Source organism: Colossoma macropomum, unplaced genomic scaffold, assembly GCF_904425465.1.
Source record: "Colossoma macropomum unplaced genomic scaffold, Colossoma_macropomum, whole genome shotgun sequence".
In the NCBI taxonomy this organism is placed as follows: domain Eukaryota; kingdom Metazoa; phylum Chordata; class Actinopteri; order Characiformes; family Serrasalmidae; genus Colossoma; species Colossoma macropomum.
The window spans coordinates 31,628,758-31,645,099 of record NW_023494784.1 but is presented as its reverse complement, the minus strand read 5'-3'; the positions used below and the strand labels follow the sequence as shown (position 1 = coordinate 31,645,099).

Genomic DNA, 16,342 nt, shown 5'->3' with positions numbered 1-16,342 from the left:
GAGCTGGCACAGCACCAACGCCATCATCCATTAGTTTAGATCTATAGGGAACATCATTTGGCCCAGTGGCTTTCAGTCGTGGTGATGGAAAACCCTGCCCTGTACAGCTGAGTCTTTTCCCTGCTCTGGCACACCCAGTTCTACTCAGGAAGGGCTTAATTAGCTGATGAGTTGAGTCAGATGTTTTGGGGGCAGAGAAAACAACAAAATGTGCAGGACATGAGGGCTCCAGGGCTAGCAGTTCCTTTCCAGTAAAGAACCTTAAAAATACTACACAAGACTAAGATTTTTGTAGTACCGCTTAATACTCCACTAAAAATTTATAACGTATTCTCCCCTGTAGAATATTTATGTAGTACTCTCATATGGTAATCTGTAACAGTAAACTACAGTATTTTTCCAAATTTACTCTCAGATTCTAATAGGCATCCTGTACAATTTCCTGTAGATTACTGTAGTTTATTTTCATAAAGATGGTGCTCTAAAACAGAAGCACCCCATCTTGGACCATGGAGGCCAGAGTCCTGAAGTTTGGTAATTTCACTGATCTAACTCTTAAAAGGAATCGTTCACTGAAGAAATAAATACACATAGCCGTCTTCTTGCACACATATTCAATCATCCAATACATGTTTGGTGTCCAAACTTTGCTTCTTTAAGTTTGCATTTGAGCTACGAGGCTAATAAAAGAACTCTACACTCTCAAAAAAAGATAGTTTATGGTTCTTCAAAGATTCTTCAGTACAGGGAATGGTTCTATTTACAATGTATGAGTTCTATGTAGAACCATTTCACGTTCTTTTCAGATAGAGATAAACAGTGTGAAGTGCGTGCGTGTGTGTGTGTGTTTACACATGTATATATATATATATATATATATATATATATATATATATATATATATATGTATAGAGAGAGAGAGAGAGAGAGATGTTACAACGCCAAATAGCAGAACGCTTTTTGGTGTTATATAGAACCATTTTCAAAAATGTTACAGAACCTTTCACTTCACTAAAAAAACCTTGAGGATCCATCTTTTTAAGAGTGTAGATCACCCAAAAGCTTCCTCGTTAGCGACATTAGCCTCGTAGCTCCAGTGCAAGACCATTTCGGACACCAAACATGTCTTGCTCGATTGATTTCATTTGGGAGAAAACTGTGTAAACTGAACCCTTCCTTTAAATGTACAGTTGAGTCAGGTCTGCTGTAGTTGGGAGCAGGTAAAACACTGAAATATAACAGCTACTCTTACTCCACGAGCAGGCTGGCCAAACACTGCCTTAGCCTGCACTCCAGCATCCTTGTGAGCTCAGGGCTTGTTTTTCAATCACAGCACTTGTTCAAAGTGCACTTGACCAGCAGTCAAAAACATTGTATACTCCAGAGTGCAGATATAGAAAAAACAGCTCTAGTTGTGCTAAAACGATGTCAGTTCCCAGGAGGTGAGCACAAGAGTCAAAGTTAGCAGAGCAGAGAGGGGGTCCAGGAGCAAAAGTAGCAACCGGTGCGCTGGCCCTTTAACAAAAGTTCCAGTGCGTGGCCCTGCACAGTTTAGGACAGGAGAAGGGTGCAGGACAGCGGAGGGCTGGAATGGCGAAAGGACTTCATCACACAGAAAACCCCGACACAGAGGAGTCCCGCGGTTGATGGAAGCCGTTTTTAAACGCCTGTTTGTGTGGACAGTGGAAGAGCTTCCAAAGAGTAAATAACAGGATGCTAACTGGTGCTTAGCCAGCCAACTCGGATCCGAGTTTTTTACCGCTCTGACTCAAAAGCCGCCTGCCTGCCTCCTCCTGCCTCTCCGTCTTTTTCAAGTAAGTTCTTTATGGATTCGCGAAGGAAACGGGTCGTCCGAGGGACTTACGGGACATTTTTATAGTTTTCTCTTTCTTTTCGTCTGTGATAGCTAACAGAAGGAAGGTAGCGAAGCGAGAGAGGCAGTTAGCTTAGCGGTGTTGCTAACTCAACCCCTCTGTCCATCCCCTGGTGGGAAGATAGTTAGTGGAGCTGAATGTTTTGCAGATAACACCAGTAATGAAAAAGTACTATGATCACGTTAGCCAACTCTCTCAATAACTCAACCTCTAGGCACTGTTTTGTTAGCATGTTAAAAACACTTTGCGAGGTTTAATGTAAATAAAGCTTCAGCTGTTTAGCTGCAGTTTACACTCAGCTACAACAGAGCTGTGGTGTTTTGTCCCCTTTGTTTTTTATTTAGTTTTTTAAGTAACGTTATAGCTAAAACTCAGTTTCATGCTTTTGACAGGGAATTCTGTGCTCTCTAGCCAACCCCAGCCTGCTGAAGCTGAAGAGTATCTGTATGAGTGCAGCTCCTGAGTGTGGAAGCACCTGTTGCTGCTGCTGCTGAACTGAACAGCACATTTTGACACCACAAGATGAAGGTTACAGTAACGTTTGGACGGACTGGTGTGGTTGTGCCATGCAAGGAAGGCTGGACAGTCCGGGACCTTATTCAGCAAGCCACACAAAGATATAGGAAATTACTTGAACAGGTAAGAGGGAATGTTTAGCTAGAGTTTTTTTTTCATGCTCACTTTAGGTTGTATTTACTACATGTTACCAGGGAATTAAGGTTTAAGTACTCACAAGTATTGTAAATATTCTGTTGAGGCCTTCTTTGACCTTGGTGCCTAACTGTGGGAATAATAGACTCAGTATTGTATTGCTGGGTGACTAAATCCCATGAGGTTAACCAGATGACCATGACACACTGGGAAGTCAGTTTTTCAGACTTTATCAGAGGAGAATCAGGAATTTAGCTGGAAAAAGACCTGAATCAGTTCATGCAGGACAAAAAACTTTAGGATTCTCTGTTTAACATTTGAATTTACTTTAATTCTTCTTATTGCAATATCAAGGGTCCAGAGATGAAAGAAATCTGAGGTGGGATGGGCAACATGGCAAATATATAATATCACAATACTTGCAGACAATTTCAAAAAATGCATCATGATAATTTGTTATCTGAGATTTGCTAAGTTGAAGCTTACACAGTGCCAGTAGCACTGCAGTTAAATGTTTTTTTCAGCATTTCACATATTGCACAGCACTAAATCCAGTTGAACATTACTAATTATGCTCCCTTTTTAAAGAAACATGCAGTTGGTCAGGTGTATGTGACTTGTTCTATCCATCTCTGTGTTAAATGCAAATGAAAAGCTAAAATGCACAGGCTGACTGACTCTCCAGAGCTGTGACCCTTTGACTCCTCATCAGAGCTCTGCCCTGTTGCTGCTCAAACTCATATTGACTCCATTATTTAAATGGCACATCAGCCTGAGAGGCACCCACTATCCTCTTGTTCATCCCTGTGGACTGATGAAAAGGTGGATCTCTCTCTCTCTCTCTCTCTCTCTCTCTCTCACTCTCTCACTTTCTCACTCACTCTGCATCAGGCCGTGGTCTGGACCCTAATAACCGATTGGCATCTCATCCTGCATCCCTGTAGGGGCCCTGGGTGGAAATGAGATCGCAGATTGCCGCAAGACTTACTCGGCCTGCAATATTGTGCATTATTGCTCTGTCTTTAGAGGTGGCAATTTGACTGATGGGCAGACTGGCTGCTGTTGTGCTTTTTGCTGATGCAGGTGCTAAGGTTGACACCACTCTGTATTGCATCATGCTTCGCACCACAAGCTTATATTATGCAGGGACTTTGGATGGTGGGGGCTATGTAACAATATTGCCTGTATATTTGGGAAAGGTTTGGGGATGCTAGTATTCAACTCTTCCTGAATGACATGAAATAGCTGAATGTGATGAATGAGAAGCCGTTGGTTTGGTTTTTAATACTCTGCTGCCCTTACAGTAGTGCTGTTCTCAACATGGGCTCATATCTGTGCTGTGTGTCCATCAATGTGTCATTGTGTGCACACACTTGTATCTGAGAATGTGTTATTTGTGTCCGCACAGCGCTATTGGCTGTTAGTCCCAGTGGAGTCATTGTGTAGGCTGGTGATGTACAAGCTGGACTTGGGCTCGAAGGATGGAGCTGTTTGGAGGAGTGTGATTGGCTACTCTCTCCTGGGCCCCATTTGCAGGCCAGGGGAGCTGTTTGATGCGAGCCTACACAGATTGTCTTTAGTGACCGAGTCCTGAGATATTTGGGGTCAGAGAGAGGAGAACACACACACACAGACAAAGGCTATACTCTCACACTGCCCATCTGCAATTTTTTTCCTCTACCTGTTACGCATTATCAGTCCTTTTTTCTTTTCCTATCTCTTGACCTCTCTTGGTGTCCCTGTTTCAAGAGATCGGCTGTAGTCACCCATCGCCCATTTGACCGTTTGCAAAACAATGATTGATACACCTCTCAGTTAATCAGGATTCAGTCAGGATTATGAGGATTAAAAATGGTTTCTGTTACAGAGAAATATGCAGTTCAGATGCGCTATATTTTGATCATCTGGAGGGTGGTAGTGGTTTTATTTCATTCTGCTCACAGCCATACCTGTTTACTTTATGGTAAACAAAACCTTACCTGGGTGCTGCTCTTTTACACCCCCATAAAAGATTTTCCTGGCTTGATTAAAGTAAACAAGGTTCAAAGATCCATTTTTTTGCTTAGAATTAGATTCATTTTTTGTCAGTTCTCAAACATGTACGTCTGATCTTGTAAAGCCAGTTAATTTTTTTTAATAATACAGTGTTTTCAGATGTACTCTTCTGCGCACATTTCCTTTGTGTTACAGAACTTTTTAATCTGTTAGCAGGAGTGCTACAGAAGCTACGAGGTAGCCTGGTTCTTGTCAGAATTTTGCAAACGGTAAATTGCAGTCTTTTTTCTCTACCTGATACACACATCCTCAGTCTTTCTTTGTTTCTGACTGACTGACAGACTGACTGACTTGCTTATTTACTTGCTTACTTACTTGCTGACTTACTTACTCTTTCTCTTTTTCCCCTTTCTTGATGTCCCTGTTTCTTGTGTGCGCACACACACACACACACACACACACACACACACACACACACACACACACAGTCGGCTGTTTCACTGACTGCCTCTTTTGCATTCTTGCCTCCTCCTAAGCGCACACACTCTTTTTATTTTACACATAAACCCTGTGATTGGTAGTGGTGTACAGCACAGTGGTGCTGGCTTTGCATGTATTAACTTTGATAGGAAACATTATACTGTAGTATGATCCATCAGTCCTGTGTACACACACTATCGATCTTAAATGATAGATTGTTTTCATTACTATTTCTGCTCCCTTATGAGACAGTATATGAATCAGAATATGAGCTGGCTGCAACAAATGCCCCTAAGCCTTCTTCTGAAGTTTCATTAATGGTGTTAATAATCATAACGTTACATTTATTCATGAAAGCTGGGAGACTTTACAAATCATGTCACGTGGTGTCATTCTTCCATGGGTTTTTCCAAGTTAAAAAAAAAAGACAAGCAATTTGTCATTCTGTTATAATATGCTAACCCTGTTCAAGCCAAGATACAGACTTTTAGCAGCCTGACCAACTGCTTTTCCTCTGCCTTATGTGCATCAGCTTTCAGGGTCCATGTTCAGTTCTTTAGCTGCATTGATATGAATGTTTGAATTTCCATCCTGTAATAGTAAATAGTATTTAAAGATACTATATAACACAGGGGTGCAATATGATGATATTTTATCGTTATTGTGGAAATATATGGCACAAAATGCTTTTCTGACCATATTGTAGATATCGTACTTAAAGGACAGCAAGCAACTGCATGTTTCATGCTCAGAACATTAGTCTTGTTTAGTTGGATTTGGTGCAGTGCCATATGTAAAACATTGAATTAACTATCGTGACACATATTGTGATGTTATATTTCTACCATATCACCTACCACTTCTGTATAAGCTCTGATACTATCATTTTTATAATTTAGACATGTAAAAATGTATGTATTATAGTTTCTTTTCTGTAGGCTGTGTGATCATGTATGGAGTTTCTGTTCTCTTGTACACACAATGCACTGTGCAGTGATTGTTCATTGCAAATGAAAACCTTTTTTTTATTTATTTATTTTTTTCTTCTCAGCTTAGGCCTATTTTTGGATTAACAGGCTGCACAGCAATGAAGTCTTCATATACTAGATTATGTTGCTCAGCTGTTCATTTGAAAGTGATTGTGGCATCGTTCGGCTGTCTAAAGATTAGTCTGCTCTTAACGTTTTCATTTTGTCTTATTAAGTCTTTGAGACCTGTAATTATACCATTATTTAATAATGAATCCATCTCATCCTTAAATGTTTAGAAGCTTAGTGATAATGAGAGAGGCAGTTTCATTTTAAATTGATTAACTGCATAATAATCTAGCTGGTCTTTATCTGGATGTATCACAGGCCTGATATTTCTGCTTCTCTTACTGGGCTTAGTCCATGTTTGAGTAGTGAACTGTAGTTCAGTATGTAGCACAGTTTGGCTTAGAGACCCCCCCACCCCTCGCCTGATTCCTTTAATTTGGTTTGGATTAGTTTTACATGCAGTGTAATTGATCTTTCAGTGTCCATGCCTTGCTGTTTTACAGCTTCTTAACTTGTCCAAACGGCTGTGAATTAGAGGCCCATGCACTGGATGCTGATACAGGAAAGCCTAACGCTCTTCGTGTTTGTGGACTGGGGGGGTTCTTAGCCTGGTGTCGCAGCTTAAAGCCACTGTGCTGTGTGTTATCTCACTGTGATGGAGTGCTGGGAAGTTGTTAATTACCAGATTTCATCCTCTGCTATTGAAGTCTCACCAGCTCGAAGTCTTTCATTTTTTTTTGTTATGGTAATCGGAGACATTTTCCTGCAGCTGTGTAATTATGTATTTAATGTGATTCAGGATTAAAGTGAACTATGCAATGGCCTAGATTTAGTTGCACTAATCTTCACCCTTTTTTTTAAAAATGGTGTCATATGCCTGTGTATGAGTGCTATCACTTTAAAAGAGCAGAATTACTGCTTTGAGGATTTGCTCTCTAATTTATTGTGTGTGTGTGTGTGTGTGTGTGTGTGTGTGTGTGTGTGTGTACTGTAACCCGTGATTGCTCTCCAGCCCTCCTTATTTCACTGTTTTGAAATATTCAGAGAAGTGTTTCCATTGACCTGAACATGTCAGTTTCCTGCAGGGGGGAAAATGACGCTTGTAATCTTGAGCCAGAGAACTAAAGAATGTTCCAGGCTTGGTAACTCAGTGGAGTTGTTAAAGGGTGGTAACGCCTGAGCGCTCTGTGTCTGCTAGCCATTGCCCTGGCCAATAAATTCTGTGAGAGCCAGTGTGAGTAGAAGGAGTTAATGTATTTTAAGACTAAGAACAGAAGAGCTGGAAAGAGTCAGAGATGGAGACTTGAGAAGGGGAGGTGGAGGAAGTACTTGGGAGTCATGCAGGAAGTTATCAGACTGCGTAAAAGGACCACTTAATTACCCAGGCGAACGTAGGCCGAAGCTATGCTGCTATTTTTTCATTATGCTTAGGAATGCCAGATGCCTGAGTGCTGAGCTGGCAGCCAAACGGGCTGATATCATCGAAACGCCTGGCCTGTTGCCAGCCCAAAAAAACAATTAGCATGCCTCCCCACAGAAATGGAGTTGGTTAGCATCTGCTCGTGAGAGTTCCAAACAAGACACATGGTATCTGGAGGAAACTAGCCCACTGTTATCTGGACTTCAAACGGAGGGATACTGCTGTTTAGCGGTTAGTGATGTGAAGCATTTTGGCAACAAAGTTGTCCCAAAGGACCAAAGTGTGATATTTGATAGGGATCCATGTCCACCATTGGCAGCCTCTCTTTAACTGCTGTTATCTTATGGCTCCTGGAGGGCTCCACATTGCTTTTGCCACGGTTGTCCTCTGTAGAGCTCTTTGAAAACTTGCTGCTGTCAGGACGCCAGACAAACTGTTTTGTACGGTGCTTTGTTTATCTTATTATGGTAAGGTTTAGTTTTGATACAAATAGATGCAGGCATAACCTACTTTCTTAAAAATAAAGGTACAAACGGAACCAAAAAGGGTTCTTTAGAGCCATGCCATAGCAGAACTAAATTTAATGTGCACCTGAAATCAAACATCTTTTTTAAATTGCCCTGATTAAGTGCATATTAAGTGCAATTCTTCATATCATACCATTTAAAAGACGGAATTCTTCCTTTCTCATCATCTTTGATTAAGGTGCAGTTTCGGTTGGTTGATGGAAGTTATAGGGAATTGCACAAGTTCCAAAAAACCACCAACAGTAATCCTCAGTAATCCAGCCAGCACCCTGTAACATACTATGACTATGTCCCACCATTTCCAGCTCTCAGAACCATACTATATACCAGGTAGGGAGCAGAGCTGACATTATCTAAAAGGGTCAGTGTGTAAATTAATAATCTTTTCCCTAATAAATCTTAACATTTTTTTTTACTGTGCATCGCTGGGTGGTGACAAATATTATTAACCCATAATATCATATTTCACCTTTTCCCCTCCCACCACCCTCACATGTCCTTAAGTGAAACTAGTTAGCTAGTTTCAGGTAGTTCAGAGACCATCTCTGATACTATGTTTTAAGTATGGCACAGTACAGTAAGAAAATGCATTATGTTTGCTGATTCGTGTTGACTTAAAAAAAAAAAATAATAATAAAACATTTTTGTAAATAAGATGTCCAAATGTGAAATGTGGGATGAGTCAGAAATTCTGAATATTCAAATAGTCATTAAAATCTAATAATAAATTGAAATTTTTGATATGAAAATTAGCTTCTCTTTAACGTTGTACATTCTCGTATTTAAAGACTGTGAGATCTTTATATTCGATACTCCACCAGAGCGTGGTGAAGAACCAGCAATTGAGGGTCTTTTCTGGCGGTCTTTGGTAGAAATACAGCTGCGGCACATAAGGAGTGTTGCAGGAAAGTGCAGATAAACAAGAAGTTCAAGTTTATTTCACACTGTACTCATATAGATATAATGAAATAAAACTTGCAGCATCATTTAATGAATATATCAGGTTTGCTAACAGCTATTTAGGCCTTTTTAAAATTACTTTTTGAGCTAGAATGTATGAGGTGAAATATGAGTAGTAACGTTTGTTGAGGTGAAAAAGAAGGATTTGCATTTGCCTGTTCATCTTAAAGACTTTAGATTGACACCTTTTCCAGTTTACATTTCAAGTCTCCTGCCATGTCTGTGTGGTCTGAGTTTTATACAGTACGGTAACAGAGAGATGCTAAGATATGCTTTTAATTGTTAAATGCTGCGTTTGTCTACTAGACGTGACGATTTCGATATATTTTTTTTTTAAGTAGTCCCTTACAAATTCTTTTACAAATTTTGCTGAATGCAGATGCCTAGTGTGTAGAATCTTTTAAAGAACCAGGCCAAGTAACCCTTATTTTTAAGAGTATATTGCTATAGCCACCATGCACCACTATACTGGAGCTGGCCTTTTGAGAGAGAGGCAATCCTTTTAAATGGAATTTTGATATTTCTCTCTAATGAATCATATAACCAGTGAGACATGACTCAATATGACTGATGGAAATTGGAGAGAGAAGCACACTGTCAGTCAGGCGGGTTCCAGAAGCAAATTCCACTGGAGCCTTCTGTGAAATTGCATGGGATCCAAATATAATTTTTGGAGCTGAAGGTTGGAATACTTAGCATAACTAGTAATCAAATCTAATGATGCTGAAGCAGATGGGATTGAACACAGTTGTATTGTTCCATTTGATCTTTGGACTTGGTAGGTGCTGCATACATACCAACTGAATAATTCTTTGCACATGTTACTTGATATCCTTGTCTGTGACTCTGTGAACATTCTTATGAGGCTAGATCATTGAGTGAACAGAGGGACTGAAGGGACTTGAATGGACAATGGTGTACGCCTCAGGATATTATAGTAGATATCTGTATAGAAACAGTGACAGTACCTTTGTGAGTTTGGGCCAGGAGAGTCCCTGTGTGTGCGCGTGTATGTTTGTGTATGATATTACTTCCTAATGAGCAGTGAGAGTACTGGACCTTTTCAGTGTGCAGAGCTTGAGCTGGAACAGACCAGCCAGACGTGCTGTCTGAACAGGATTCTTTCTGTGTCTGCTAGACTCATTTAACTACTGATTAAGCTTCCACACATACACACACTCTGCCTTGCAAATATTAATTTCATTTGTGCTCCACCACATAAAGTATCTCATTTCATTCAGGCCATAATGCAGCTCATAACGGAAAATGAGTTTGGGGGGGAGAGAAATCACTATGTTTATTAAACTCAATTCAGATCAAAATTGGTATTTTCATATTTGACCAGAAAGTACAGGGATGCCATGCGAAGGTGGGAGATCAATCTGGAGATGGACAGCATCTCTTATTGCACCATTATCATCACCATCATCATCACCACCACCACCATCATCATTGCTGTTTATGAGGGTGGTAATGATTTTAGGCTCGGTAATGGACCCCTGACATCTCCAACAAAGGCAACAGCACAAATATGGCCGAAGCCCCGCTGCTCGCCGCCATCAGCAGAAAATGACAAGCGTTCTGCAGATTTCCATCATTTCATTATATGCTTGCTCCTACACACATGCCCTCATTCACTTGTCATAGAGCAGGAAATGATCCTTATTGTGGCGTCCTGCATCCCTCTAATAGTCTCTCTACTGGCTGGCACATAGCTCTCATAGGCCAAATATCATCCACCCCATGCCCTCTGTATCACCTTTGTCCGCGGTGCCTCGCTCCATTACAGATTCATTCAAGGCCCGTGTGCCTGGCTGAGTGGAATCAACTCCAGGTTTGGAGACAGCGACATTGATAGTTATGTGACGATTTGGTCTGGAGGGCTTCTTTTACATTGCGACCATAGCTGTTCTCTAAAATATTTTTGTTTCCTGTAGCTAACGAAGGCTTAACTGGTAGGCCTGAACGATTTGTGGAAAATATCTCATTACAATGTTTCTGGCCATTGTGATGATTGCGATTTAGATGCTTGTCTTTTTCTTTTTCTTTTCTTTCTGTCTTTCTTTCTTTCTTGGAAGATCAGCTCATACATTTTTTTTTGGGCTAGATGCTTTAACACTGAATGTAGTGTGTGAGAATGCCAGTTTGCAATCTGTGTTATTGGGTTTAATTTCTTGATTTAAAATTATTAAACCGAACAGTGACAACTGTGAATAATATAGGATATAATTAAAATTGCACTCTTTCAGTTTCAGTGTTAAAATGATTAGTCCTAGGCCTATTACTAGGTAATGTTATGTTGCATCCATGTTGTCTAACAGAGTGCTACAAAAGAGTGACAAAAGATGCTTTTGCTTTTACACCAGTCCTGAGTGGGGAAAAAAAGAGTCGGAAAAAAATAGCAAAATTGTATTTTGTACTAGTGGCCTGCTGTCATGCTGCTTGCATTATGCTGCCTGTATAACATGCTACACTATACTTGCAGTAGTCTACAATCCAAAATGTGCTTTTTGTTCAGTATATAATAATTATTCAAACTGTTTAAGCTGATGTTTAGATTTTATTGGCAGCAGGACAGTGGTGAACTGTGTTTGGGCTTATCACTGTATCTGTGAGACAGCATCAGAATTATAGGCTTGATATTTGGTTTAAACAGAATGGTGTTTTTACGTTTCTGATTTTGTCAGCTCATAGAGGTTAACATGGTTTTGGACTAGACACTGGTTCCATTAGGATAAAGCAATGCTGTGTTTTCAGTTCCAGTGCAAAACTTGTGGTGGTCAGAGCTAAATTGTTTTTTCCTGGGCCGTGTGTATCTATAGAACACACAATTGGTAAATCCCAGTGTCCACTGTCTGAACTTCACTGTGGCTTTGCTGACTATAGGCAGATGCATCTCTGTTGTGCAGCTGATGCTTTGCCTTTGAAAAAGGTCATACAGCATACCGCCTATAAGTAAATGGAGAGAATGGGAAAGCTTTGCCCATATCATACCTTGTGCACCTGTTCCTAAAATGCAAAGTGCAGCTAGAGAGAGTCTGATGAGCCGTAACGTGTTTAACTGCTGCAGCTATGGCTAACGCTAACTCAAGGTAGTGGATTTATGGTAGATTAGCAGAATGGGCTTCAGTAAGGTAGTACCTCAAAGCTTTCTGCATTTGCCTAGAACAAAATGTACTTAATCCACAGTGAAAATGAAATGTTCTATTTTAATTACTCTCACTTTCATCTGTTATTAAGTTCAGCTATGTCTTAGAGCCCTTACCAGCTCTTTACCCTTAAATGGTCTTAGTGATTATGCCACAAATGCCTATGGTTAGTTCCTTTGATGAGGAGTTTTGATGAGACCTGATGCTGTAGGACTGGATAATCGTTGATGGCCAGTTGCTATAATTATAAATGCTCATGTTATTCTTACTGTTAACTTGTAAACTTACAAAATGTACACACTTGTCAGCCCTGGTTTGTACAGTTAAATGTACAGTTGAATGTTACAGTTTTCTTCTCCTTGTTTTAGGGAAAGAAGTTCTTTGAAATATGCCTAGAATTTCCTTCCAACAGATCATGAATCTACAAAGGTGTTACGCAGAACTGAGAAGTACTGAAGTGGTGATGTCAGTTGAGAAGCTGCTTAGAGATAAAGTTTACCACAACAAATCCCACTCCGTGTTGCTATTTTTCCAAGTCAAACTGCGTTGGATCCAGATGTTACCGAAGTCTTGATGAGGTGAATTGTGACTAAATCACTGCAGGAGCCATTAGTAATGTCTGAATGGACAGTGATATGTCCGTCTGTAACATTAGCTTTGAAATGTACATTAACAAAAACATTGCTTAAAGCAAACAGGAATTATTCTGAGAATTTCGCCTTTTCTTTAAGCCAATTCATCTGTGGACTAAAGCTGTCAGACAAAGGCGCCAGCCCTAAATAAACAGAAAAGCCACAGCAAACTCTCCATAAAATGTATTCTAAGGCGGACTGCAGACATTTTGTCTCTAAAGACAAGGAATGCAACTTTGGCTTTGTGCTGCCTGCTTTACAAAAGAGCACAAAGAGACTGTTCATCATAAATCAGTAGAGAATATGGGTGTGTATAATTAGGGTCGGGTGATGATAAAATTCTGATCATGATATTTTCCAAAAACATCATGGTATTGCATTCAGTTTGCATTTTGTTGTCATCTTTTACAATGACACCAAAGGTAACCTTGTTCTGTACTGTAAATGTTAACCAGACAAAAACACATTTCCAGAAAGGAAATGTACAATTTATGTAATTGTTATGTATTTAATACTGTTCTTTCAAAACAATTTGAAGCACCCATTTAACTATCAAAGCCTAGATACCATTTGGAAATGCTCAAAATGGAATTAAAAAAACAAAAACTAACTGGTTGACATTAGGAACTTACCTATTTTGCTGGCATTTTATGAGGAATGTAATGCTCAAAAATACACTCCAAAAGAACGAAAAATAAAATCCAAGCAGTATCATAGTGTGTCAATATCATGGTATTCAATTATAGATACACCGATCAGGCATAACATTTATGACCACCTCCTTGTTTCTACGCTCATTGTTCATTTTATCAGCTCCACTCACTATATAGGTGCACTTTGTAGTTCTACAGTTACAGACTGTAGACCATCTTTTTCTCTGCATACTTTGTTAGCCCCCTTTTACCTTGTTCTTCAATGGTCAGGACCCCCATGGACCCTCACAGAGCAGGTACTACTTGGGTGGTGGATCATTCTCAGCACTGCACTAACACTGACGTGGTGGTGGTGTGTTAGTGTGTGTTGTGCTGGTACGAGTGGATCGGACACAGCAGTGCTGCTGGGGTTTTTAAACAGTGTGTCCACTCACTGTCCACTCTATTAGAAACTCTTACCTTGTCAGTCCACCTTGATGATGTAAAGTCAGAGACGGTAGCTCATCTGCTCTAGTCCTTCATCAGTGGTCACAGGATGCTGTTGGCTGGATATTTTTGGTTTTTGTTTAAAAACTCCAGCAGCACTGCAGTGTCTGATCCACTCAGACCAGCGCAATACACACTAACACATCACCACCACGTCAGTGTTACTGGAGTGCTCCCATATCACTCCCATTTCAAAAGAACTGCACTGGCTGCCTGTATCATTCAGGATAGTTTTTAAAGTTCTGCTACTAGTTTTTAAAACTCAAAATGACCTTAAAGCACCTGCTTACATCACAGAGTGTTTGTCTGTTTATGTTCCAGCACGTAATCTAAGATCTGCAGATAGTGGCCTTCTACAAATACCCTCTGTAAAATACAGAAAACGTGGAGAGGCCTCTTTTACTTATGCTTCTAAACTGTGGAACTCAGGTCCACCTTTCATTAGACAGTCAAGCTCAGTGCTTACGTGTAAGAAGCATCTAAAAATGTATCTCTTTAACTTAGCATTTATATAAAACTCTACGTCTCATGGTGTTTATCTTCTAATTTGATCTGTTTCATTTTCTTCTGATTCTAAATAAATACTTATGATTTCTTATATAACTATGTTTTATTACCTGTCTGTAAAGCACTTTGAGCTGCCACCGGCATGAAAAACGCTACATAAATAAAATTACTATTATTGTATTATATTATGTTGCTGGCATTGTTTTACATTCACAGTCAGGATTTCTGCTTTGTTTCTGTAAAAGGTCGATTGACAACATTGTTACACTGAGAACTACATATCAGTGGGTGAAGGACAAAACTGTCCTCGTATGTTCATCTCTGTTAAATTGTGTGTTTTGTGTTAGCATGATTGATTAGGCCTGTCACAATTACATAATCGCCTCATCACAGTTATTTGAGCCAACCTCAGTTCTTGTCCACAGTTGTCAGCTGGCTGTAGTATGTGAACTGGGTGCATTACAAGCTTTAGGCTTGTACTTTAATGGTACACACAATTAACAAAAAGGCAAAATGTTAATCACAATTTATATGGCAATGAATTGTCAGCTAAAATGTCCTGATTGTAACAGGCCTGTCATTGACTTGATGGCCTCTGCACTAACACCATGGTAACAGTACAAATTATTAATTAAATATAAACGTTTACTTTTGTGATTAGACGTACTACATTTGAGGTGTGATTCAGATGATGTCTAGAATGTTAAATGCAGTCTGTGAAAGCTGACAGAGGCTAGGAGAAACTGATATAACTAGCTTGTATCAAAGTTGTGTTTTACCATATCTGTGGTAAGTATTTCAATTTTATGCAAAAATAAAATAAGTAGTTAAACACCACAGCTACTGTGACTGAAATCGAGTACCGGCATGGCATTTTTCTGAATGGAGACAAACACATACCCTTTATGCTAAGAGTGAGCTGTGTTGTTATTTTGTTTTGTATTATGAAATAGCTCTACCTTTTACTTGTGCAGTATGAATAAAAAAAATATTCATTCAGTTCTCCTTAGTCTGTGCCTAGTTACAGCTCAGTACACATAAGCTGTAATAAGCCTGATATAGAAGTTAGATATCATCACACCGTAGCATTCCTTGAGGTTGTGAATCCATTTTGCAGTTTGCCCTCTCCCAGAAGTTAGTTAGGGCTTAGATTCTTTATGCAAATTTAAGTTAGTAAAGAAAGTGACTGTGACCTGTGGTTATGCGATTAAGCTAGAAATTACATTTGTGCGCCTATATCAAAATTGATAACGCAATTAACCTCATCAGTGCGTTTCAGTACATAGTCACAGTGCACTGTGTGAGACTGCACACTCTCCATTCAGTGCGCTTTAAAATGGAATGATTATAATTAGAAGTGCTTGATTTTGATATAGAGACCATACTACCAAGTGCAGCGCATTAATTATAACCTTTTGCCATGGACTAATTGTGGAGGGTGAAATTAAGATTTCAGTTAATGTATTTTTAATTGTTCAGCCATGCTGAAGTCACTCTACTGAAAAAATGTTGGAAATGTAGAAATGCTGGATTGCTGTTAGTGAAGCAGCCAACTGTTCAGATTCAAGGAATCGTGATTTAAAAAAGCTCAAAAAAGTTCAAGAAGCAAGTAGTGAAGACTTTTGTCCTTTATGTTTTTTAGACAGATATATTTGAGCCTCTTTTCAGTGCTATCAGTATCTGATTAATAACAGTGTCAGATTACACTTTGTGGTTACTTTTTCAAAGATACTGTTCCCAGGGTGGAAAAGCCAGTCTAGCATCAACTGTATCATCTTCTGTACTGATTTACATCATCTGCATCAAAACAGGTGCAAATGATAAGCAGATTACCAGAGAGCAGCTAAAAGGGATGGACTTTACATAATAATTGGAAAAAAAAGCAAGTCTAATTTGACTTTAACAAAAAGGGAAAGGGAAAATGTCAGGCCAAGATTTTAAGCCAGTCATTCCAGAGTAAGATGGATTATT

General features: G+C 39.5%; 1 protein-coding gene across 5 annotated transcripts in view; it reads left to right on the top strand.

The window, feature by feature from the left end:
- The first annotated feature begins 1,483 nt into the window (after positions 1–1,483).
- Positions 1,484–16,342, top strand: part of pard3bb (par-3 family cell polarity regulator beta b) — a 305,148-nt gene continuing 290,289 nt past the window's right edge. For 4 of the 5 annotated variants that reach the window (XM_036568590.1, XM_036568609.1, XM_036568600.1 and 1 more), the window contains exons 1-2: positions 1,484–1,814; positions 2,267–2,513. In XM_036568590.1, coding sequence (XP_036424483.1) covers positions 2,397–2,513 — 117 coding nt within the window. In that variant the 5' untranslated portion in view covers positions 1,484–1,814; positions 2,267–2,396. The remainder of the gene's footprint in view (positions 1,815–2,266; positions 2,514–16,342) is intronic. The other variant, XM_036568581.1, reaches the window with a different exon arrangement.